This window comes from Rattus rattus, chromosome 17 (assembly GCF_011064425.1).
Source record: "Rattus rattus isolate New Zealand chromosome 17, Rrattus_CSIRO_v1, whole genome shotgun sequence".
NCBI classification, from domain to species: domain Eukaryota; kingdom Metazoa; phylum Chordata; class Mammalia; order Rodentia; family Muridae; genus Rattus; species Rattus rattus.
In genome coordinates this window covers 12783396-12810173 of record NC_046170.1, presented here as the reverse complement: position 1 = coordinate 12810173, position 26778 = coordinate 12783396, and the positions used below count along the sequence as shown (strand labels likewise).

The window sequence follows — 26778 nt, the reverse complement described above, 5'->3', positions numbered from 1 at the left end:
CGGGGTTCTCCACAATTACCGCAGGTATAGAGAAACTGTGGAACACAACCTCTAGTTTCCCCGGCTTCCCAGTGACGCGTGCGCATTGCTGCGGCGGCGCCCCCTACTGGCGGCGCGCAGGAGGAGGTCGCTTAAGGGGTCTTAATGCGCCTGCGTGAGAGCGAGTAGGTGGAGGCCTACTTACGCGGCTCTGCTGTTCGTGGGGCAAGCGCGGCCATGGCTCAGCAAGGGAAGATACTCAAGGAGCAAAAGTACGACCGGCAGCTGAGGTGAGCCGGGGTTTCCGAGTAAGCAAGCCGGCGGGCTTGCAGGCTCTCCGGAGGTCGGCGGGGCCTAAGAGCCTAGGCGGCGTGGGCCGGCCTCCCACAGGCCTGCCGCTGCGCCTGGCCGTGCGGGGCGTGGGGAGCCGGCGCTCTGGGCTCTGGCCACTGGGCAAAGTGCTTGGCGAAGGCCGGATCGCCCCTTCCCGCACGGCTGCGCCACGCTGTGCGCGGTTGGAGGTGCACGGTGTCACCGCGAATCTGGGCTGCACGGTACAGCAGTCCACACTCGTTCGCTAACCGAGGGGGTCGGGAGTGCCCCATTCCGACCCCGACCGCAGTGTGCTGCGCCCTGTCAGGTATTGTTCTACGTCCGCGCATAATGCTAGCTTCACCTGAGCAATCCCTGTTCGTAATTATACATTTTACACTAGACACCTTTCAATTATTTGAAAGAAGCCGGACGGACGTGGTAATCCCAGTACTTGAGAAGCAGAGGCAGGTGGATCAGAAATCGAAAGCCAGTCTAGGCTCCATAGGAAGACATTGGGGACAGGGAGAGTAAAAAGAGTCAGAAAATAAGTTTTGCTACTAGTGCCTTCCCCCTCCCACCTTTTATATTGAGAAATGGTCTTATTCAGTCCAGGCTGGTCTTGAACTCAGACATCTACGTCCCAAGTCCCAAGTGCTCAGATTGCAAATGTTCACTGCCAGGCCAGGCTCAAAACTAAGTTTTTGCTCTTCTCTCCCTTTTTTCTGTCTTTCATGCTTGAGTGGCCTGGACTTGCTATGTAGAGCAGACTGCACTCTAACTTGCAGCAATCCTCCTGCCTCTTTGTCCCAACAGCTGAGATTACAAGTGTGGACCATCACATCCAGTTTATTAAGTGCTGAGGGTGGAACTCTGGGCATCGTGAACGCTTGCCAAATTGAGCTACATCCCCCAATCCCAGAATCAAATTTAATAATGTTTATAATAGTATTCCAAAAATACTACAATTTCAACGTAATTACCGTTAAAATTACCAAGCTAAATTTTTGTTGTTGTTCACAGTGACTTATAAATCAAGTACCACACACATGCGTAAAGAATATTTTAATTCATGCTTGCTGCGTTTCTAGTACTCAGTAACCATGTGTGAATACCTTAATGGACAGAGAATATCTAAACCATCAGGTGGATTCTTGGATTACTTTTCCATCCTTGTCTCTCCCCACCTTATTCCTTACTTATTGAGTATATTCAGTGTGTTGTGTCAATGGAGGGTATAAAAGTGCTTGCCACCCTCCTGCCCCTCTTGATCCCAAGAGAACTTACACTATGTCCCTGAGGATGGGAATTTCTCTTTGTGCTGACCACCTCGTTAGCACTCTAACAGAGATTTGGGCACTCAGTTCTGAGAACATCCTTGAAGGCAGACGTCCTTTGATACTGATAGGGAAACTAAGACTTGTAAAAGTTAGGTAATTTGCCTAGAGTTATACATGTTTTCAACTTGGGGTCATCTAGCTTTTTCAGGCTCATCCTTTGTCCAAGCTTCTAGAGAGAGAAATGAGGTAGTGGAACCCCTATAACAACTATGAGTTCTTTGTTTTTCTTTTCTTTTTTTTCCGGAGCTGGGGACCAAACCCAGGGCCTTGAGCTTGCTAGGCAAGTGCTCTACCATTGAGCTAAATCCCCAACCCCACAACTATGAGTTCTTACATACTCTTGTAGGTGTTGTGGGTGTAGGTAGAAGGATAGGCAGCAAAGCCGAGAAGATACTTAAGGTTACTAGGACACCTGAAGAGGATTTTTATTGAGTCCAGTTCCTTAAAGTACTACATTGTATCTGTCATAACAAGAGCTGCTTATTGCTGTAGCCTGTCAGAAGGAAGCAGAGACAAAGTTGAGTAGGCAGGTAGCAGCCAGTGATCAATTCCTGGCTCTTAGGCTAACAAGAAAATGGATGGACCAGTACTCTAGGGCTCATTCTTCACCTACCCAACCATTTATTACTCAGATAAGACTGTGCCCCCATGGAAAAGAAAAAGTCTCTTTCTGATCTCTGATTTTTTTCCAAGCTGTTCTTCTGTTTGCCAGCTCTAGGCAAAGCTCTGTGCCAGCAGCTTGGTCTGGGACCCTTTAAAGTGATGACTGGAAGCTCAGTAAATGGAAAATGAAGTGGTGCAGCTTGTGGTGATAAGCTTTATTTATATTGGTGACAGGGCAAGCTCCTCAAAGTCTTTTGTATTCCCCGGGCATCTGATAGATAGTATTTGTGTGGCAATGGCATTTTCAAATAATTTGGTCTTCCTATTCTGAAGAGAAAATAGTAGATTAGTTGGTTGGGATTTTGGAAGGTATGTATGTGTGTCAAGGAATTGGGGAATAAAGGTGGCAAGATTGGCCCCAAAATTATGATACATGTGTGATCATGAACTTTGCCTTGTAGTGATATGCCGGTATCGATCAGGTTATAACATGCACTTCTAATTCTTGTTGCATCTCTGTGTTGTTAATGTATGCATCTCTTAATCTTCCTATTAGAAATTAGGGTGTTCATCAGCTATTATATTTTTATATATTATATATTATAATTATATAATATATATAGTATAATATATAATAATTATATTATAATAATACAATATGCAATATAGTATATAATTTTATATATTTTTATAAAATATATATGATATAATATATTTATAAAATCTATAAAAGAAAATATATAAGTATATAATATAATATATTATAATTATATAATTATAATTAAATAATATATTGTTTATATATAATATATATATTTCCATCAAACAATATATCATTTTCCCCTTCCCTTTCCCTCTTCCAATCTCTCCCATGTACTCCTTGGTCCTTCTTGAAATCATGGCCTGTTTTTTGCTGTTACACTTACACACACACACACACACACACACACACACACACACACACACACTATGTAAGTACAACATGCTTAGTCCACTTAGTGTCAGCTAGGTGTATATGATCTTAAGGCTGATCACTTGTTATTCGATAATCAATTGGGCACTCATCTGTGAAGGAGACGATTTGGTGCTCAGTATCCCTTAGCTGCTGTAGTTCTTTTTCTATGGGTGTGGGCTCATGAGATTTCCTCCTTCCATGTTAGCATGTGGGATGGTGGTGTAGCAGCCACATTATTGTGGTACCATGGATGTACCTTCCCCGTCACTTCTAGGAGATGTAGTCTCCCAGCAGATTTCCTGGCCCTCTGACTCCTACAACCTTTCTGCCTCCCCTCCCTTCCTTGACGCCCTCTTAGCTTTAGGTACAGAAGTTGTGCTGTGGGTGTATCAGTTGAGGCTGGGCACCCCTTGGACACCTGTTCCCTGCTTTTTGACCAGTTGTGCTTTTCTGTAATGATTTCCATTTGTTGCAAAGAGAAATTCCTTTGATGAATAGTGATAACTACATTTATCTGTGGGCATAAGGATAAATATTTAGAATGCGATTAGGAATTAGCTGATTTAGTAAAATGATGGCCACAGATTTTTCTCTATGGACATCTGTGAGGCCTCTAGCCCTGGGTCATTGGCTAGGTTTCCAGTAACAGTTATTCTCTCTTGCTGAGCAAGCCTTAAGTCCAACTGGACAGCTGTTGGTTACCGTCAATATAAGAGGACCACTACTGCCCCCTCATGGTTGTCATTACATGCTGGTCATCACCTTTGTGATTCATAGCTATTACAGCTAGAAGAACTGTCTGTGGCTCTCTGCCTTGTAAGTTTGTATATCACAAAAGCTGGTCTTCCTACAGAAGGCTTCCAAGTCAAACCTAGCTGAGGTTCTCCAGGTCTTGTGTCTGAGGTGCGTGGTGTCCTGAGGAATAGGGACTTAACCTTTAGTGACTTGAAGGCAACCAAGGGCAATAGTAATAACTCTTATTATCTTTTAAAGCACTTCTGCAGAACTCAATGTGAGGCTTTTTCAGATGATAATAAGTAATTTCCCTTGATAAAATTTTTGCTTGTTTTTGTAGATGTCACAGGGGAAATGCCTTATGGCAAGATCTTAAATGTACTGGATCTGTATCACTTGAAGAAATGAAATTGAGAGCAGACTAGGTTTTAGATGCAAGATGCTGCCTTTATTTACTTATCTGCTTATGTATTTATTTATGTTTGCATTTGAAGGAGATAGGGCCTCACTTTGTTGTTCAGGCTGACCCTGAACTTGCTTCAAAAGATTCTTCTGCTTGAGCTTCTTGAATGGCAGGGACAAGAGGTGCATGCTGCTCTACTCTGCTAGCTAACGCATTTCTTTAATGTTGATGAATATCCCTAGACTTTCTGTTTTATGAATTACCTGGTTTGAAAGAAGTAACAGGTTAGAAAGGCAAAGCTTAGTAATACTGATTATATCATGCGAAGTATGGTTGATTAAAGTTCTCAATTATGTTGTCATGCAACCCCCACATTAATGTCAGCTCCTGTACCACACGTTTGCTATGGTTGTTAAATGTTGTCTTATGAGAGAATACTGTGAGTATCACTGTTCAAATAAGAGAGCCATACTTGAGTGAACTTTTTAATGTTCAATTTGTGTTTTGTTTTATAGGTTGTGGGGTGATCATGGTCAAGAAGCTTTGGAATCTGCTCACGTTTGCTTGATAAATGCCACAGCTACAGGAACGGAAATTCTTAAAAACTTGGTACTGCCAGGTAATGTGACACCCATGATGGTATTCTAGGTGACTCCTTTAAGACTCTGACACAAAGTTATATATTCTTGGGCTGACAGGGTGGCTTAGTGGGTAGTTGCTTGCCGTTAGGCCTGACAAGTTGAATTTGCTCCATCAAGCCTGTATTGTGAAGAAGAGAACCAACCCCTGTTGGTTGGCCTCTGACCGTCTCATGTGTGCCTGGCACATGCGCACTCAGTTTCAAACAGTAAATATAAAAGCAAGCAAACAAGAAAAAACAAACCAAAACATATTTTTGACTGCCTTTTGTCTCCCTAGGTATTGGATCATTTACAATTATCGATGGAAATCAGGTCATCGGAGAAGATGTTGGAAACAAGTATGTCTGTCTTTTAAAATGCAAACGTATTAGAGAGGACAGAGCACGCAGGGTGAGGCTGAGCATTCTCCCTTGTGACCAGATGTTAGATATGGTGAAGAAGAAGGGACTAAAGCTGATGTGTTGAGACGGTCTGGCAAGCCGGCTGTTAGCAGATGGGCTCACTGTCACTCACTGTCTGTCACTGTCCTTACTGCTGTCGGACAAAGCAGTAGTCGTTTTTCTCTTACCTGTGACTTCTGAGTGCTTTCTAAGTCCTGGTGTTAATTCCTTAGTGTTAGTAATGATTGTATGTAGGGATTGTAAGAATAAGAAAATGGGGGTTGGGGATTTAGCTCAGTGGTAGAATGCTTGCCTAGCAAGAAAGGTCCTGGGCTCGGTCCCCAGCTCTGAAAAAAAAAAAAAAAAAAAAAAAAAAAAAAAAGAATAAGAAAATGAATTCAATCCCAACACTTGGGAAGCAGAGGCCAGTGGATCTCTGTGAGTTCAAGACCAGCCATCAGCCAGAGCTAAACGAGACCTTGTCTTTAAAAAAGGGAATAAGAACAGTATCATTCATTTTTATCTTTTTAGTCTGATATATTTCTCATTGTACTATGAAGCTGTATAAAAGCCTCTTTATAGGTGATCTACAGTTTGTCCTTTTTTTTCTAAGATTTATTTACTTCATGTATATGAGTACACTGTAGCTGTCTTCTGACACACTAGAAGAGGATGTCGGATCCCATTACAGGTGGTTGTGAGCCACCATGTGGTTGCTTGGAATTGAACTCAGGACCTTGGGAAGAGCAGTCAGTGCTCTAAACCTCCAGCCCGACATTTTGTTCTTTACATATAGTTATACTTAGATTTTCAGAACATTTCCAAATTTGATTTCATACTTATTTTCAAGTGTTCAGAGTCTAGGAGTCTCTGATTATATTTGTCTATAAACAACAAGTAAGTATTAATTCAAGGAAAATCAGAATTTAGTTCATATTTCCTTTGGGGCCTAGTATGTTCTGCTATCTACAGCACAACTCCCTTATTGGTATCTGTACAATAATAAAAGCTCTATTATCGTTGCTTACCTGGCTGACTGTGCAGGATGGTGTGAGAATGATACAATCATCACTTTCTGCTACACTAAGGAATTTTCTTCCTTACAGAGCCACGTACTTTGCCATAACATTGGGCCCTGACTCTCATCAGCAGCCGCAGTATGGGCCCTTGGGATGTGTGGCAGGAAGTCTGAATGAATCTTTTATAATTTCTTGCAAAAGCAAATAGTTCACTACAGCATTTCCCAGGTGTCTGCAGAACATTGGTTATAGGAAATGTTAATAGCTATTAAATGGAGCAGTGGATTTCATGGTCAAACGAGTTTAGGGGATGGGTCAAAGAGGTTACTATAAACCTCCTTACTGTAAGACGTTATTATCAGGTACATTATGGCTTTCCAGGGAGGAGATACACCTACCCTGTGGTGTTTCCTCCTTTTCATTCTTGGGACTCCTTCTCTCAGGGCATGTTGGGAAATATGTGCCCTAGAAAAGACTGGTTTCCCATCCTCTTCCTTCAGGAAGGCTTACAATCTGTCTGGAAGTGGTGTTTGTGGGCTGGGCATAGCTCAATGGTAAAGTACAGTAAAACACACATTTGCTTTAGCTTTTGAGTACAAGGCACACACTATTATAAATGTTAAACAACTTTTGCTTTATAGCCATATAAATCTTGGCTTTTTTTTTCCTATCCCCTTCAGTTTTTTCCTTCAAAAAAGCAGTATTGGCAAGGTAAGCAAGCCCCTGTTGCTGAATATGATTGTGTGTGAGCATCTAATAATGCCACTGTATCTTGACTGCTAAAAACGTTTTGACTTTAATTATTTTTTGAGGGAAAAGTTGGGTTAGCTCACTTTCTAATATGGTAAATCTCTTGGTAGTTTAAGAATCTAGAGTACTGCCTATGACTTTACACTGTCCTTTATTAAAGTCTTGAGTAGCACTGATGTTCAGTGGATAGAGTACTCTTTGTTATTATTGGGGAACTAGCTAGGATAAAGAAAATCAGCCACTGTATTAATGTACTGCATACATTTATAATAATATTAGTTGTTATAGTCTCTGATTATCTAAAGTGTTCAGATCTAAAATATATATGATGTGCCTTTCCTATTTGTGTGACTCACCACAATAGATTTTTAGTATTTTATTATTCTGATGTATACTTCTCTACCTGTACTATAGTTTGGAAATAAGTACATGGAGTTAGCCAGAAAATCCTCTTTTTATACTTCAAATGAAAACCTTAGTTTTTCTACTATACACACACGCGCACACACACACAAACACATTTTTATACTAAATGAAAACCTTAGTTTTTCTACTACACACACACACACACACACACACACACACACACACACACACACACACACTTTTATACTAAGCGAAAACCTTAACTTTTCTATGACACACACACACACGCATTTTTAAAATTTTTTCCATTTTTATTAACTTGGGTATTTCTTATTTACATTTCGATTGTTATTCCCTTTCCCGGTTTCTGGGCCAACATCCTCCTAACCCCTTCCCCTCCCCTTCTATATGGGTGTTCCCCTCCCCATCCTCCCCCCATTACTGCCCTCCCCACAACAATCACATTCACTGGGGGTCCAGCCTTGGCAGGACCAAGGACTTCCCCTTCCACTGGTGCTCTTACTAGGCTATTCATTGCTACCTATGAGGTTGGAGCCCAGAGTCAGTCCAGTATAGTCTTTGGGTAGTGGCTTAGTCCCTGGAAGCTCTGGTTGGTTGGCATTGTTGTTCATATGGGGTCTCGAGCCCCTTTAAGCTCTTCCATTCCTTTCTCTGATTCCTTCAACGGGGGTCCCATTCCCAGTTCAGTAGTTTAATGATGGCATTCGCCTATGTATTTGCTGTATTCTGGGTGTGTCTCTCAGGAGAGATCTACATCCAGTTCTTGTCAGCCTGCACTTCTTTGCTTCATCCATCTTGTCTAGTTTGGTGGCTGTATATGTATGGGCCACATGTGGGGCAGGCTCTGTTTTTGTTTTTGTTTTTGTTTTTTCTTTTCTTTTTTTTGGAGCTGGGGACCGAACCCAGGGCCTTGTGCTTGCTAGGCAAGAGCTCTACCACTGAGCTAAATCCCCAACCGTGGGGCAGGCTCTGAATGGGTGTTCCTTCAGCCTCTGTTCTAAACTTTGCCTCCCTATCCCCTTCCAAGGGTATTCTTGTTCCCCTTTTAAAGAAGGAGTGAACTTTCGCATTTTGATCATCCTTCTTGAGTGTCATGTATTCTGTACATCTAGGGTAATTCGAGCATTTGGGCTAATATCCACTTATCAAAGAGTGCATACCATGTGTGATTTTCTGTGATTGGGTTACCTCACTCAGGATGATATTTTCCAGTTCCATCTATTTGCCTATGAATTTCATAAAGTCATTGTTTTTGATAGGTGAGTAATATTCCATTGTGTAGATGTACCATATTTTCTGTATCCATTCCTCTATTGAAGGGTATCTGGGTTCTTTTCAGCTTCTGGCTATTATAAAAAAGGCTACTATGAACATAGTGGAACACGTGTCTTTTTTATATGTTGGGGCATCTTTTGGGTATATGCCCAAGAGAGGTATAGCCGGGTCCTCAGGTAGTGCAATGTCCAATTTTCTGAGGAACCTCCAGACTGATTTCCAGAATGGTTGTTCCAGTCTGCAATCCCACCAACAATGGAGGAGTGTTCCTCTTTCTCCACATCCTTGCCAGCATCTGCTGTGGCCAGAGTTTTTGATCTTACCCCCTCTGACTGGTGTGAGGTGGAATCTCAGGGTTGTTTTAATTTGCATTTCCCTTATGACTAAAGATGTTGAACATTTCTTTAGGTGTTTCTCAGTCATTCGACATTCCTCAGCTGTGAATTCCTTGTTTAGCTCTGAACCCCATTTTTATTTTTTTTTCTTTTTTTCGGAGCTGGGGATCGAACCAGGGCCTTGCGCTTGCTAGGCAAGAGCTCTACCACTGAGCTAAATCCCCAACCCTTGAACCCCATTTTTAATAGGGTTATTTGTCTCCCTGCAGTCTAACTTTGTGAATTCTTTGTATATTTTGGATATAAGCCCTCTATCTGTTGTAGGATTGGTAAAGATCTTTTCCCAATCTGTTGGTTGCAGTTTTGTCCTAACAACAGTGTCCTTTGCCTTACAGAAGCTTTGTAGTTTTATTAGATCCCATTTCACACACACATTGTTATACTAAGTGAAAACCTTAGCTTTTCTCTGACACACACACACACACACACACACACACACACACACACACACACACACACACATATATATATATACCAGGCACACATGCATACACACTTTTGTATTTCAAATGGAAGCTGAGGTCACATTCTGAATGGAGTTGCACTTACTTTTGTGGTTAGCCACTCTTCTATGGGATTGTAGATGTCAATGGTTAGATTGAATCTGAACGTGATCCAGCATAACCCTGCTTGCTGACTATTTTTGTCATTCACTCGATCAGAAAAGTCGAGGGCAAATAACGTGGTCATTTAAGAACTCTGATAGTTTAGTTCAACTCTGAGTGATGCTCTACTTGGACCTCAGTTAAATCCTGAGTAGAATTGTCATGTGTGCATGGAATTTGGAAAGTTTCGCAGTGAGTTTTTCTTGATCTGTAAGTGTGGGGATCAAATTGTAGCCAAGCATTTTCTAACCCAAATCAAATGCTTTGTCTTTGAAAAGAACCGAGCTCAAGCTGCCATGGAATTCTTACAAGAGCTAAATAGCGATGTCTCTGGAAGTTTTGTGGAAGAGGTATAACACATATGTGAACGTTATTCTTTCTTTGCTATAGTATGTTTTAAAAGATAATTCAAACCTCAGAATGTAGACATTTTGAATCTTTAGATGTATCATTTTTATTTAGTTGGAATTTAATTTGTCAACTCATTTATATTAAAATAGCTTATGTGTTTCTGCCAACTTCAATATGTGAAATTGTTGAATTTTTCCTCCCTTTGTCTTATTTAGAGTCCAGAAAACCTTCTAGACAATGATCCTTCATTTTTCTGTAGGTTTACTATTGTGGTTGCAACTCAGCTTCTTGAAAGGTAAGTTTTAGATGTTACTATTTTTCTTAGTTGTACTTGGTTTACATAGTTTTCCCTGTGTACATCCTTTTGTATACATATTTTGTCTTGTTTCTCAAATTCTTAAAGAAGCTTTTAATTTGTAGCTTTTGTATAGGGAATAAAAAATTTAGATATTTGGATATATTTAGAGTAGTTTAAGTGAACATTAGATTTTACTAAGTGATGAAAAATTAATTAGAAGCCAGGTATGGTAGTATACACTGTAGTCTTATAAACTCAGGAGCCAGAGAGAGAGGATCAGAAATTCGAGGCTAGCCTGGCCTACATAGTAAGTTTGAGGATAACTTGAGCTGCATAGTGAGATCCAGTGTTTCTGAAACACCAAAACCAAGAAAACTAAAATCAAAGTAGTTACTGATTACAGGAGCATTTGTAGGTGTATGGGTTTTAGAGATGTTTCACTATCTTGAAAATGTTTAGCTAGTGTGTTCACCAGCAATCTTCCCAATACTGCAGACTAAGGTTTCACATCCCTCGAGTGCTGTGCAGCACTTCTGAGTTTGTTGCCCAGTGAAATTGCTTGCTTTCACTGTATTTTTGCCTGTTTGCATTAGACAGTTCCATGTCTGGCATATATTTGCTTGCTTATGTTCTTACTTTGCCTTCCTTTTCAGTACATTACTACGTTTAGCAGATGTCCTCTGGAATTCCCAGATCCCTCTTTTGATCTGTAGGACATATGGCCTAGTTGGTTATATGAGGATTATTATAAAAGAACATCCAGGTAAAATTGTTAAGCATATGGAACTTGCTAATGGTTGCTTGAACAGTAATTTTAGAAACTTACTAATTTAAGAAGTCAGTTTTGAATTATAAAATAAATTTATAGCAGTACAGGTTCAAAGAGGCAATAAGATTCAATAGTTTTTTAATTTATTTACTTTTTTATATGTGTATAGATATTTTGCCTACATGTATGACTGAGTACCAAGTGTATGCAGGTGCCTACAAAGGCCAGATGAGGGCCTCATATCATCCAGAACTGGACTTTCAGATGGTTGTGAGCCTCCATGTCAGTGCTGGGACTTGAACCTGGGTTCTTTGGAAGAGTAACTACTGCTCTTAACCACCAAGCCATCTCTCAAGCCTGATTCAATAGGTTTTTGTCTGCATTTCCCTACATGGCATTAATAATGGATGCAGACCAGAGACATAAAGTACACCTTCTTTGTCTTGTTAAGAGGCTCAGCAGCTATGCAAATGCCTGGTTTCTTTTACTCCCCAACCCAAAGTAGGGCATTTATGACTGCCAAAGTATGGGTCACTTTGACACAAACATTATATCAGTGGTTCTCAACCATCAGTGACCCACTAATCATAAAATTATCAGAGTACTTACATAGTGGCTTAATTGTAACTAAAGCATAGCATAGTAACATACAGAATAAAAGTGACTGTAGTTTTGCCATTCCACTACACCACTGTTTCCCACCTGTCTTTTGTTTCAGTCTCATGCTAGCCTTAGGTGTCCCCATTCCATGTCCAATTACACATGATAAACCTTTTTCCTAGCTACTATTCCTAAGGAAACAGTGTTAAAGGAATCCAGAGTTATTCATAGGCATGACTACATCAGCTCAGAGCTGATATCAGCTCTTCCTAGAGAATCTTAGTCTTAGAGTTTTATAAAACTCACTGTCAGTATTGAGTACAAATTCTTCTAAGTAAAGCGTTTTCATTCTAAGTCAGCTATGCTATGAGCCAGGCACTGTGTTGGTGTAACAGTAGCTATTAACACTGACAGCCTCATAAGGATTGGTGTCACGTGGGCAGCTAGGATAAGCTTTTGGTAGGTAATGTCAGCCATTTAAGAGTTGAAAGTGGAAAGTGACAGGGTAACATTTTTGTTTTAAGTTGGCTGCACTAATGTTAAGCTGAGAGAGAGTGAACTTCGAGGAGCCAAGACTGAAGGCTGTTAAGTTTGCACTGATGTGATGGGAGGAGGGTAATGGAGGGAGGAGGAGGGAGAGAGGGTTAGAGCCTCTAGCTTAGGGGGATGCTAGAGGAAGGGGTAAGAGGAGGCAGGTGGTAATGAAGGTTAGCATTGTTGTCTGGTGTCTGCTTTCATGTACATGATTTCATTTACTCTTTACAGAACCTTTAAGTGGATACTATTATATCTGCACAGGAAGATAGTTGTTACTTGTCTAAAGTGACAAAGCAAGTGGCAGAATTATAACCTCATTACAAACTCACTGAAATTGTACCTTGTTTTGTATCCCTCCTATGGAAAGCAGTGTCCAAAGTCAGATCAGGAAGTTGGGAGTAACTGACATTGAGTAAAAGAAGCAATCAAGGCTAGAGCGAGACTCTGTCTCAAGAAAATAAGTATAGGTTTTCAGCCAGGTGCACTGAGTCATGCCTATAATGACAACAACCAGGATGATGAGGCAGGAGGATTGCCATGAGTTCAAGGCTAGCCTGGGCAATAGAATAAGGCTCCATTTCCAACCATCCAATTCACAAAATGTGTGTGTGTGTGTGTGTGTGTGTGTGTGTGTGTGTGTGTCTGTCTGTCTGTCTGTCTGTCTGTCTGTCTGTCTGTCTTAAGTTCCCATGATGTAGTAGATTACTAAAGAATTGAGTATCTTTTGGGATTATTTGACAGTAATAGAAACTCATCCAGATAATGCATTGGAGGATCTACGACTAGATAAGCCATTTCCTGAACTGAGAGAACATTTTCAGTCTTATGACTTGGACCATATGGAAAAAAAGGTTAGTGTGTGTGTGTGCGTGTGTATGCACGCGCCTTTACAGAAACCTATGCATGCACCTGTGGAGGTCAGAGGTCAGCCTCAGGTTCTCTTAGTTGCTTTCTACTTTGTATTTTGAGACTGTCTCATCACAGTCTGGAGCTAGCCGTTCATCTAGTTTGATGGCCAGTGAGATCCAGGATCTGCCTGTCTTGACCTCCATTCACTGAGGTTCCAGCTTATAGCCATGTCTGGCAAGCACTTTACCCACAGAGCTACTCCACGACCACTCAGAAATCATTTCTAGGGGTTGGGGATTTAGCTCAGGCCCTGGGTTCGGTCCCCAGCTCCGAAAAAAAGAAAAAACAAAAAAAAAAAAAAACAAAAAACAAAAAAAAAAAATCATTTCTAAAACCAGTTTTATTAAACCAGTTCATTTGCCTGCTTATTACTTCGTGTGGATTAGAAGATAACTGTCAATATTGGAAATAAGATGGGTTGGGGAGAGTTAATATTAACTCGTGCTGATATCTTCTTCAATTTGTATCTCATTTTTAGGACCATAGCCATACTCCATGGATTGTGATCATAGCTAAATATTTAGCCCAGTGGTATAGTGAGGTATGTCTTTTTTTTTTTTTTAAATTATATGTGACTGTATTTTCAAGATGTGATAAAGGGTTTCTTTTGATGGTTATGGGAGGTTAATATTTTCCCTTAGGAGGGTGTACTGCAAGCGGGAGCTTTTCAGTTGAAGTCTAGCTACCACTCTCTCAGTACTGATATTTTAATTAACAAATTGGAATTTCAGTAAATTTCATCCTGAAATTACTGTGGAGAATGAATGTAAAAAAATGGCCTGCAGTTAACTCTTTTCAAATTAAGCAAGCCTATTTCAGTGGTTATATAATATTTTATATATAATACATTATATATTATTTGATAAAATCTTACTGTAGAGAATGGGGAAGATGTAGGACACTCAGTTTCCATATTTGGAGTTTTGATAACTAGATCTTTAAATATTTTAATCAATTTAGACAAATGGACGAATTCCTAAAAGTTATAAAGAAAAAGAGGACTTCAGAGAATTGATAAGACAAGGTAATCTTCTGCATTGTAATTATTATATAAAGCATATAAAGTATTACATAGTGAAAAATAATTGCTTGAAGCCAATATTTATTGGACTTTCTTGTCAAATGATACTGTCCTGAGTTCTTATTTTGCTTTCCCTGGGGGTAAAGGAGCCATTTCTTAAAGAGTTTAAGAACAAATTACAGCTGTACTCCTGTTAAGGGTCAGCAGTGTGATCCTTTGTTCAGAGCCCGACAAGGTTTTTCTCTAATGTTAGGAAGCCAGAGTGGAAAGAGACATTTAAACTATATGTAGACAGGCCTATGTCAGCCCGGGCTGGAAGCCTATACTTTTTTTTTCTTGAGACAGGTCTCACTCTAGCCTTGTTTTGCTATTTTTTTTTTGTTTGAATAGGGATTTTAAAGAATGAGAATGGAGCTCCAGAAGATGAAGAGAATTTTGAAGAAGCTATTAAAAATGTGAACACAGCACTAAATACAACTCAGGTATCAAAGGAAGGAATTGCTGAAACCAATATGTTTTCTGACATTTTCGTATGTGAAAGCTGATGTAACAGTTTAACCTAATATTGCTTTGATGTGTATAGTAAGTTAGAAACAAGTACCTATAAGTTAGCTTGACTGATTAAGACAAGGTCTATTTATGCAGCCCAGGCTGGTATAGACCAGCAAACCTGTGATACTTCTGCCTCTGCCTCTCAAGTGTTGAGATTACAGGTGTGTGCCATGCCGAGCCCAACACATCAGTTTAGTTTTAATGAAGTTTTCAGTCCTGCGTGGTGGTGAACGCCTATAGCTTCACCACTTGAGAAGATGGTCAGTAGTCATCCTTACATAACAAGTTCAAACCAGCTGGGGCTGCATGAGACTTGGTCTCACAAAAAAAAAAAAAAACCAAAACAAAAAACCTCTATTGTCCTCATTAAAATTGCGTCAGTGCTTCAGCATATAATCAAAAAAAAAATCAATTTTTTTCACTTAGAGAAATGTATGAATTATTTTAAGTATGACTTATAAATAGTTGGGAATTCAGAGATAAGAATTACAAGTGGTATTTTGCTAGTCAAAAGCTACATTTTGGGTTGTTGGGGATTTAGCTCAGTGGTAGAGCACTTGCCTAGGAAGCGCAAGGCCCTGGGTTCGGTCCCCAGCTCCGAAAAAAAGAACCAAAAAAAAAAAAAAAAGTACATTTTGTTGCCTTGGTTTTTCTTTCAAGGCAGTTATTTAGATGTAGTTGGAGATGCTCTCAATGACTTGTACATTTCAGAAACTATAAGCTGCGTACGGTGGCTTACCTGGAATCTTGGCACGTTGGGGCTATGGCAGGTGGGTTCTGAATCTGAGGCCTGAAGCCAGCCTGGCCTGCATAGTGAGTTTACACCAACTTAGAATACATTAAAAAAGAAATTGGAAAAATAACTCAGACTTCTATTATCATTACTACTACCACTACTCCTACTTCTCCTCCTCCTCCTCCTCCTCCTACTGCTACTAATTTGCAGTTTGCTCAGTTTTTTTGTGTGTTTGTTTTTGAGGAAATATAGAACAGGATGCCTAGACAACTTTTATAGTTTTCTGACAGGCACCGTGACATTCTGAAGACCATGAAATGGTTCCTGGGTGTATGCCTTGTAAATCATTCTAGCTGAGGGACATCTTCTATCCTAATTGGAGACAATGTTGAGAATGTATATGTATACCTGTCAAATTGTTCATGTTAGGTCTGCACTTTTTTCTGAAAATAAAATGTAATAATCCTTTTGTAAAACTGAGGAATGATTGTAAAGCCAGGTGTGGTGGCACATGTTGTAATGCCAGCCCTGAGGAGATGGAGGAAGAAGCTTGAGGCCACGTTGGCTGCATACTGAATTCTAGTCCAGCCTGGGCACAAGAGCCCTCACTCAAAAATCAAACAGAAAAAAATGGTTCTAGGAGTTGGGGGGCAATACACTGAACAGTTGGATATCAATGTCTGAACAAAGTTAGAATGTGAGAAGGTAAGGGGTCTGGGTTTAGGGGCAATATTAGAGAGGGAGCAGGGAAAGAGGAAGAGGTCTGAGTGAAGTGCAGAGACCTGTGGCAAGAGCGTCTCAAGCAGAGGGCAGTGCAAGGTCACAAAGTGAGGTGAAGTTTCACTTCCGTTATAGGATCAGTAGGAAAGTCAATTTGATTGAAGAAGAAAGAAAGTGATAGGAAGGATTTGAGTTTGGAGAGCCAGGAAGGGCCATATCATGACAGAATCTTGCAGACTGTTGAAGGATTTTGAGCAGGGAAGTAGGAAGGTCTGTTTGGTGTTGAGATAAGATCTCACTATATATAGTGATAGCTGGCCTAGAACTCCGTAGGCCATATTGGCCTGGAGCTCACAGAGATTCACCGGCCTCTGCCTCCTAGTGCTGAGATTAAAGATGTGTAGCACTGCCTTGTACCATTCAAAAGACTGTTGACTCTTAGGAATGCAATAGAGGGTGTAGGGTTGGAAGCTAAGACACCAGTCAAGAGGTTATCACTAAGAACTCTTATTTTGTCTGCACAGTGGTAGAATCAAAGCCCATAGTTTGTAAAGTTTTTACTAGTGTGGTGATCTCATGAGTAATAAAATTGAATAAACTTATTTTTTTATTAGAGAGGTTGTCTCTTTGAACAGCCTGGAATTATGGTGCTGAATTTCAGGATTTTCATAAGCTGGGACACCATGAATAGCTTTAAATCTAGCTTTGTAGGGATGTCCATAATCCTTGTTGTTTTCAGATATAAAGTATACAAAATGATTTGTTTGACTTTTCCTTTACTCCATGGAGATATAGGAAGGCTTGTCTGGAATGTTAACTGGACAGGAAAGGATTTTCTTCTGTTCTCTTTCCCATCAGAATCTGATTATAAATAAAACTCAATACATCAGAAGTTGATATTTTACTGCACGTTGAAAATGTAAAGAACTTATTTGAAGAAGTAGTATTGAAAATAAAGGTGGACAAAATTCTTAATTTCAGTAAATGTTTTGTATTCCTTTGTTAGATCCCAAGCAGTATTGAAGATATATTTAATGATGATCGCTGCATAAATATCACCAAACAGGTAACAGCAAGAAGGAAAACTCAAATTGCCTTCAACTCTAGCTTAGAATACACACCTTCACTGTCATTTTTTTCTTGTTCTTTTAGACCCCATCTTTTTGGATTCTAGCTCGTGCCTTAAAGGAATTTGTGGCCAAGGAGGGTCAAGGAAATTTACCTGTTCGAGGCACAATTCCTGATATGATTGCAGATTCAAGCAAATACATAAAATTGCAGAATGTGTAAGTGACTTTTAGTTGTTGTTATTTTGTATGTTTTTCAAAACAGTGTTTTTCTGTGTATCGTGGTTATCTTAGAATTAGCTTTGTAGACAAGGCTAGCCTTGAATTCAGCTGGGATTAAAGGAATGTAGCACCATCAGTGCCTCATCACTGGTTTTAAACTATGCATAACAGGCTACTTAAATCTGCCCTCCTAGAGAGACTCGGTCCCTGGCTTCTGACAGAGGACCCAAGAAAATATGTTACATGAACACCTTTCCTTCTTGAAGTTAAGTCCAAGGAAAATCACATACTTCAAACCTGTCCAATAGTATAGATCATGAAAAACTTTAATATCTAGTTATATTTGACTCTGTAAAAATGATCAGTATTAAGGTTGAGTCTCTCCCAGGTAAGGCCATACCTTTTTAGGGTGAAGGTGGTACTATTGGGGGTTGAACTTGGGTCCTCATATACATGCTAAGTAAGAATTCTACCTCTGAGCAATGTCCTTAAAGTCAGATTGGTTTCTATCTTCCATTGTCCTTTCCCAAATTTTCAGTATTTTGACTCTTAGAATAGGACAACTAACCAAGATGTGTCAAACACTGACCAAGATCATCTCTGTATGGCAACATTTGGGCCTGGAAGAAACCACCCAGGCCAGTTCCCTTGGATTCATCAGCACTGCACCTCAGTTACAAAAAAAGTAACAGTCATGGAGACCCCATCTTATGAGTCCATGTGTGTCAGAGTAGGGGTACTGGATAGTAGATGTTTATCTACAGTCATTGACTCCTTAAGTTATAAAAGGTTAATGATTAAAAGAAAATGACTCAAAATAAAGACTGGTGTTACCTGGGTAGATTTAATCTGGATGCTGCAGGGTATAATGGGAGTCTTGGTTTTAGAGGACTCCAAAGTCTCCTGCCAGCTCTTCAAAGATGCCTAACTACTGAGAGGTGCCACTGCTGGCATTTCTCTAGCATTTTCACATTTCATATTTCCAAATATTTTTTAATTAATTTTTGTTCACTTAAAGATAACTTTAGTTTTGCTAATTTTAGGAGTCTTTAATTATAGGGTTTTGCTGTTGTTCTTTTCCAGTTATCGTGAGAAAGCAAAGAAAGATGCTGCTGCTGTAGGTAATCATGTTGCCAAATTGCTTCAGTCTGTTGGCCAGGTAAGTGGTCAAGACATGGCATCTCTACAGTGCTGCTCCCTACAGCGTGGAACGCAGCCAGGGCGGGGTTGGAGATGGAAGGCATCTGGCTTCCTTGTCGCTAACGAGACCCTGTTACCAGTGAACAGGTGTTTGTAATGATTTCCCGGCTCTTAGGAAGAGCTGCTCATCTTACAGCCAGTGACTCTGTGCTGTTGTTGTTTGCCTGTGTTCGTGCGTGAGAAAAACCTGCATCTGTCTCTTCATAGGCACCAGAGTCCATTTCAGAGAAAGAATTAAAGCTGCTTTGTAAGTCCTTTTAACTTTCCTATTTTGCTTGATAAAAATATGCTATAGAGGGTGTTCTTGGGAGTTTTAAATGATTGAAATTCTTGAAGAAGGGCGTGTCTGTTGTTAAGTAAATTTTATTTTATTTTCTTGTAATATAAAGGGCATTTTAAGACTGGGCCATAGCTATTTATTTGACCTGTGTTAAAGCGATTGTAATGGAATTAAGAATTTGCCATTATAGTTCATGGCTGTGTTTCTGGAGTTTTCTCCCTAATTTTTCAGGAGGCAAAAGCATTTTTCTTTGAGTCAGTTGCAGGTTGGTGAGATAGCTCAGTGGGTTAAGTGCTTGTCTTGCAAACATAAAGGCCTGAGGTCAGCTACTCTGAGATGGTGAGCTTTGAGTTTGTATGAGACTCTGTCTCAAAGCACATAGGTGGGAAACTAATAAAAACAAAAAGACAGATCATACATTGGAGATTGATAGAAGATACTCAGAAGCAATCTCTGCCACCACTTGTATGGGCAAGCACATCCATGATAGACCACACACAGAAGCAACAGTTTCATAAAGTTAGTTGCAGGTGGGGTTGGGGATTTAGCTCAGTGGTAGAGCGCTTGCCTAGGAAGCGCAAGGCCCTGGGTTCGGTCCCCAGCTCCGAAAAAAAAGAATCAAAAAAAAAAAAAAAAAAAAGTTAGTTGCAGGGTTAGAAAAGTGGCTTATCATTTAAGTGAAGGAACCCCAAGAACAGGTTCATGGGCACAGACAATTATGTTTTATGCCTTTCTTACACACCCAACAGAGAATATAACCAAGGCAGGAGTTGTTCTTACCATTAATAGTCAATATCTAAACCCCCAGTACTGTGGCCACTCAGTAAAATTTTTAATAAATAAATGCTTCAATTTTTTATTCTTTTTAAATTATGTGTATGTGCCTATCGTGTATGTGTGCACCTGCAGAGGTCAGAGATGTCAAATCCCCTTGGAGCTAGAGTTATAAGTAGTCATGAGGTACCTGATGTGGGTAGGTGCTGGGAATTGAACTCAGTTCCTTTCCATTAACAGCCAGCTCTTAACTGCTGATCCATCTTGTAGCCCTAACTTCTTGTTCTTAAAGTGACCCATAATTTGGCATGTTCAGTTGTCACAACCATCCTGAAGTCTTTCCTGTTTCCAGGTAGCAATTCTGCATTTCTTCGAGTGGTAAGATGTCGGTCTTTAGCTGAAGAGTATGGTTTGCATACAGTCAACAAAGATGAAATTAGTAAGTATAACAACCAAATGCTAAGTTAAAAGATATTAATAAAATGTGTATAATAGTGTAGAATAAATGGTGCTTTAAAAATAATGTATTTTGTATTTTATGCATTTACCTGAATGATTTTAATTTATTTATACTATATAAAATTGTGTTTAGATTACTGAGTGCATTGTGTGCTGTATAGAAGAACTAATATTGGGCTGGAGATGTGGCTCAGTGGCTAAGAGAACTGGCTGCTCTTCCAGAGGTCCTAAGTTCAATTCCCAGCAACCACATGGTGGCTCACAACCATCTGTAATAGGACCTGACCCCCTCTTCTGGTGTGTCTGAAGACAGCTACAGTGTATTCCATACATAAAATGAATATATAAATCTTTATAAAAAACAAAACAAAACTAAACTAATATCATGTTTCTAACTTGGTAGATACTCCAGCTAGGGGTCCATAAACACACACACACACACACACACACACACACACCCGTGTTATATCTTAATGTATTATTTATAATTTTATACTTTATGTTAGTAAAATATTTAATATTTTTTGCTAATATTCTTATATCCTGAAACTTAAGGATAAATTCAGCCTTTTGCTGCTTGTGTATGTTATTTAGTTCTACTGATTTTTCTTTCCCTTTCAGTTTCTAGCATGGATAATCCGGATAATGAGATAGTCCTGTATCTAATGTTGCGGGCTGTTGATCGATTTCATAAGCAGCATGGCAGATACCCAGGTAAAAACAGCAGTTGATTTACCAGATACAAAGAAAATCTTTTGACTTTGTTGTTGTTTTGTTGTTTTAAGACAGGATTTTACTTAGCTTGGGCTGGCCTTGAACTTGTGATCTTCCTCTATCAGTCTCCTAAGTATTGTATTTATAGGCATGAATTATAAGATTCACTCAAGGGTTGGGGATTTAGCTCAGTGGTAGAGTGCTTGCCTAGGAAGAGCAAGGCCCTGGGTTCGGTCCCCAGCTCCGAAAAAAAAAAAAAAAAAAAATAAGATTCACTCAATAAAATCTTGAATAAATACTTGACTTGATGCCAGGTAGAGTGGTACTCAGTTTAAATCCCAGCAGTGGAGGCAGAGGCAGGCAGATCTCTGAGTTTGAGGCTAGTGTGATCTACAGAGGGTTCCAGGACAACCAGGGATATGTAGAGAACCTGTCTCAAAAGAACAAACCAACCAACCAACAGAACAAACAGGAAAACCCACTTGACCAGAATTTTAGTATTCTGTGGGCATTTAGAGGAACTATTATTTGATTTTTTAAAAAAGGATTTATTTATGTATTTTATATATATGAGTGCATGCCAGAGGAGGGAATCTGGTACCATAACCAATGGTCATAAGCCACCATGTGGTTGCTGGGAATTGATTTCAGGTCTTCTGAAAGAGCAGGCAGTGCATCAACCACTGAGCCATCTCCCCAGCCCAGTGCTCTATTATTTGACCTTTAAGGCTGACTACTTTCAAACTGTTGATTCTAAACTGTTGGGGAGGAGTGTTGGTTGAATATGTATAGATCACTGATATGTCTCTTTATATTCGTCTTTTTAAAGTGTGTGTGTGTGTGTGTGTGTGTGTGTGTGTGTGTGTGAATAAGTGTGTGTGAGTGTGTGCGGGTTTGAGTGTGTGTGAGTGTGTGTGCGTGTGTGTGTGTATGTGTGTGTGTGACTCAGTGTGTATGTGAGTGTGTGACTGTGTGTGCATGTGTGAGTGTGTGTGAGTGTGTGCGTGTGTGTGAGTGTAAGTGTGTGTGTTAGAGACAGGGTTTTACTCTACAGTTTAGTTTGCCCTTGACTTACTGTAGAGCTCACACTGGCCTCAGTCTTGTGGCAATCCTCCTGCTTCCATCTCTTAAGTACTAGAATTATAGACATGGCTACCACAACCAGCTCTTTAGATTTTTAAAGCCTGGCCTGGAATTTGCTGAATATCACAGGCTGGCCTTGAACTCTTGGTCTTGCTTCATCCTTCGGAGGACCATTTATAAATGTGTACCACTATTTCCAGCTCATAGTTTACTCCCATAACTTGCACTGAGCTTAACCCGAAGGAATAGGAAACCCACTAGCAGTATATCAGTGGCTTCTGAACTTTGAACTCTGTAAAGATACTAAGATTTCTTTGCTCATTACTTTTTGTTGTCTGCAAGGGTAATAATTGGAAAACTTGTATAATCTTAAAGATCCACAGTGCTCAGAATATTTTTATTGGTAATCATAATTGTCCAAGATTATTGTATAGCAATATATTCTAGGTAGATAATAAAACCAGTTGCCCCAACTAATAAAATAACCCCAGTTTATAGGCACAGTGAACAAATTTTACCAGACGGAAAAAAGAATCATCAAACATAATTGTTTTATTTGTATCATTTGACTGAAATGTACTTTGGTTATTTTTTACATATCAAACCATTCAAAAACTTAGTGGTATAAAACAACTTAGAATGAGAGAGAGAGAGAGAGAGAGAGAGAGAGAGAGAGAGAGAGAGAGAGAGAGAGAGAGAGAGAGAGAAAGAATATGAGAGAGAGAGAGTGTGTGTGTGTGTTTAGGTCTCAAAAGCTTAGTGGTTTAGAACAGGTTAAAGTGTGTGTGTGCATGAGTGTACACATGTGTGCATTATTAAATGTCTTCTTTAGTTCCTATTCACATTATTTTTTGAGAAAAGGTTTCTCACTGCACTGAGAACTCACAGATTGGCTAGGCTGGCTGGCCAGCAGGGCCTAGGTGTCCTCCTGCCTTTGAGTTTCCCAGTGACAGGATTATGGATATGTACCGCTATGCTCGGTTTTTAAAGTGGGCTCTCGGGGATTGAACTGGGATTCCTCATGCTTGTACAGCAGCACTTTGCCCACTGACCGACCCATCTTGTCAGCCTCTCAATAAATTACCTCTGGTGCTTTATTGTTTGAGCTGAAGCAGTTCTTTTTTAAGAGGGAGGTTCTTCTGTAGTGGTACCATACCTGGGCTTGAGATTCTGAAGGCTTGACTGAGTTGAATATCTAAGAGACCCCTCAGTCTCTACTGAGACGTTTGGCACCTGGGTATGCTGGTTTACCCACTGTATGATGCGTTCATTCAGGAGGCTGAAGTAGAAAGATTGCTGGGAATCTGAGGCCAGCCTGGGCTGCAGAGTGAGACTTTGTCCCAAACAACAAAGAGAAAGAATAATGTCGGACTGGCTTAGTGGTAGAATGCCTGCTCTAGCATTCCTAAAGCCCGGGATTACATTTCCTACATGAGAAAACAACAAAATGCTTGTGTTGTATTCTAGCTTTGCTGTTCCTGAACTAAGTAACTTAATTTGTCTTTGTCCCAGCTTTTCTATCTGTAAATAGAAATAGCTGTGGATACTTAATAGAGTTCTTAGGAGAATTAAATCAGTGCATAAGCATGAGGTATGTAGAAGAGTACCCAGCATCTACTAATGTTCAGTAAATGTTATATATCGTAAGGGCCCTTGGTGCCATTAAATCACTTGAACTGGAAACAAAGGGCTGGGGATCTAGCTTGGTTTGTTGTTGTTGCATGAACGAAGCCCTAGGTTTGGAGATCTTCCTCACCAAGAAAGTGTGTGGCTGTTATCTCACCCAGGAGGTAGAGTCAGGAGAATTAGAAGTTCAGGGTCACCCTGACCACATACAAGTTTGAGACTAGCAGGGATTCATAAGACTTTGTTTCCAAAAAGTAAGAAAATAAAATTTTAAATTAAAGGATATAAGTAAGGTATTTTCTCTTTAATTCTTTTATCAAATAATTATTGAGTATTTTGTGTTAATCTTCCAGAACAACAATTATTATATGCTGTCACTAAGTCATATTTACTGAACTTAAATTTGTGATAGATTTTAGTTTATGTCTTTATTTACAGATTTCTGATATTTTCAAGTGTTGATTTATGTTTGTTCTTTAGTTTCATACCTTACTGTTTTGATTAGACCACCTGAAACTAAGTAAGAGATAACCATTAGTTTGAATCACTTTTTTCCCTGAGACCTGGTCTCTATGCAGCCCTGGCAGCCCTGGCAGTCCTGGCACTCACTAGGTAGTGTAGGGTATTCACAAACGCACAGAGTTCCACCTGCCTTTGCCTCCTAAATTCTGAAATTAAAGATGTGTGCTACTATATCCAGCCCACATACTTATTTTAATGCAAATGTATATATTATACATAATATAATACTTGTTTTTAGGAGTATCTAACTATCAAGTTGAAGAAGATATAGGGAAGTTGAAGTCCTGTCTTACTGGCTTCCTTCAGGAATATGGGTTGTCTGTAATGGTGAAGGACGATTATGTCCATGAATTGTGAGTATCCTTTAGAGCATATAGAGATAATACTCTCCCAGCTTGTTGTTATGAAACTAATAAAAATGTATACTCCATCCTTTCTGTAGTTGCCGGTACGGAGCTGCTGAACCACACACCGTTGCTGCATTCCTGGGAGGTGAGTTTTGTAGACGAGATGACTTATTTGTCATTATACAGTTATTATTTGTATTAGCTTTGTTTTCTTATCCCTTGTGATTAGGGAGGTCAGCAAACCTGGCTGTTAAGCTTACGTTAGTCTTTGCCCTCCATACTGCTCTCCTTGCCCTCCGGCTTCCTGTGCCACCCATAGCAAACCACTCCTGGAGTCTTTAGTCCTTTTGAAGACCTATCATGAGCCTCACTTAGCTCTCTGGGTACACGGACACACAGACCTTCTTCTTCCTCCTCTCCCTCATGTCTTTCTGCCCCATCAGTTCTTAGAAACAAAGACTAACTAGACTAAAAGGCCCTGTGTACCTTCTTTTCTTGAGACATGCCCTAGATCTTTGCACCTCAGGGCCCAGTTAAAACCTGCTGTTTCTTTCATAAAAACTCCCTTTGTCTGTTTGCTCCCACTGTTTCTTCTTTGCTCCAGTTAAGTTAGCTACTGTAATTGCACCATAGATCGGACCTTATAAACATCAGAAATGTATTTCTTATGGTTTTCAGAGCTTCAGATGCCAGCATAGTTAGAGCCCATTGAGAGAGATCTCAGCACCTGACTCATACATGGTGTTTTTTTCTCACTTTGCTCTCACATATAAAAAGAACCCAGCAGGATCTCCTTTATAAGGGCATGAATCCATTTGTGAAGGCTCCACCCTCATGGTCTAATCACGCCCCAGAAGCCCCATCTCTAATACCATGCATCGGGTTCCCACATGTTAAAGTCAGGGAGAAGGGGAGAGGAGCACAAACATGAAGCAAACGATCTCTTTTGAAAAGTGACTCTCCTGCCTGCTACTTCCAATAGTCTGGTCTGTTCACTTATGATATTTTCTTTTCTAGATGTTGAAAGCGGATCAGTTTGATTAATAGTCAGTGTTTAGAATGCTAATAATGTAATCCTAGGAAAGCCATATTTGGAGTAAACAAACTGAAGCCTAATTCTGGGTAACTTATTTACATAAAATCATTCTTTCATGTCTAAATAGTAAAGTAACCTGCAAATTCATAGAAAAGGGCAAATTATTATTTATTTAGATAGGCCAGGTTCTAAGAGACACAATCAGAGATGCTTAATGAGTGTAAGTAGAGGTCTTTAGTTTTAAATGTGTCTTGTAATGACTTTTAACATAATTCTCCGAGGTTTTCCCTATTTAAACGTGAGCTACTTCTCTGCACTTTTCTTTCTTTTCTTCTTTATCATAGCACTTGGGAAGCAGAGGCAGATGGAGCTCTGTGAGTTTGAGGCCAGCCTAGTACATAATGAGTTCCAGGACAGTCAGGGCTATGTAGAAAGACCCTGTCTCAAACAAACAAAAATAAGTATTATTATAGTCTTTTATTTTGTTATGACTCATTAAACTATGTTTGTTTTAGATTTTAAACAGCTTTGCTTTCTTTATGGTTTTTATTTGTTTGTCTTTAGTACTCGTCTATGGTGTATTCATCATAGCCTAGATCCATGTGCACCAGGCTGGCCTCCAACTCCATTTGTATCTGAGACTGGCCTTGAACTCTTGGTCTTCTTGCCTCTACATCCTCAGTCTGATGAATATAGTCATTCATTATCACACCTGATTTTTTTTTTCCCCTGAGACAAGTGTCTCATTGTATAGCCTTGGCCAGCCTGGAATACACTATGTTGAGCAGGTTGGTTTAGAACTCACAGAGATCCACTTGTCTTTGTCTACTGAGTGCTGGGATTTACAGCATGCACCATCAGGCCCAGTCTGGTATATATTACTTAACTCCTAAAATTTATTCTTTTCAAACACTTTTCTCCTTTTTCCTACAGGAGCTGCCACTCAAGAAGTTATCAAAATAATCACCAAACAATTTGTAATTTTTAACAATACTTATATTTATAGTGGTATGTCACAAACTTCTGCAACTTTCCAATTGTAGAATAAGCACCCCGTGTATATGTTAATGGTTGAAACTGTAATTGTCTTCCTGTTGTGCTTTAGTTTGTAAACATCTGTTTAAGGACAGAAGTTGAATTGTTTCCTTAATAAAATTTTTTCTCATTTGTAATATA

At 39.7% G+C, this 26778-nt stretch overlaps 1 protein-coding gene across 1 annotated transcript; it reads left to right on the top strand.

The window, feature by feature from the left end:
- Positions 1–145: 145 nt before the first annotated feature.
- On the top strand, positions 146–26778 carry Nae1 (NEDD8 activating enzyme E1 subunit 1). The gene is made up of 20 exons (XM_032887590.1): positions 146–269; positions 4843–4946; positions 5246–5306; positions 7048–7078; positions 10058–10129; positions 10346–10425; positions 11082–11191; positions 13076–13185; positions 13722–13784; positions 14204–14267; positions 14655–14746; positions 17279–17338; positions 17425–17558; positions 18645–18720; positions 18969–19008; positions 20168–20254; positions 20896–20988; positions 24458–24572; positions 24662–24711; positions 26536–26778. The coding sequence occupies exons 1-20, from the start codon at positions 217–219 to the stop codon at positions 26643–26645; spliced, it is 1605 nt and encodes a 534-aa protein (XP_032743481.1). The 5' UTR covers positions 146–216; the 3' UTR covers positions 26646–26778.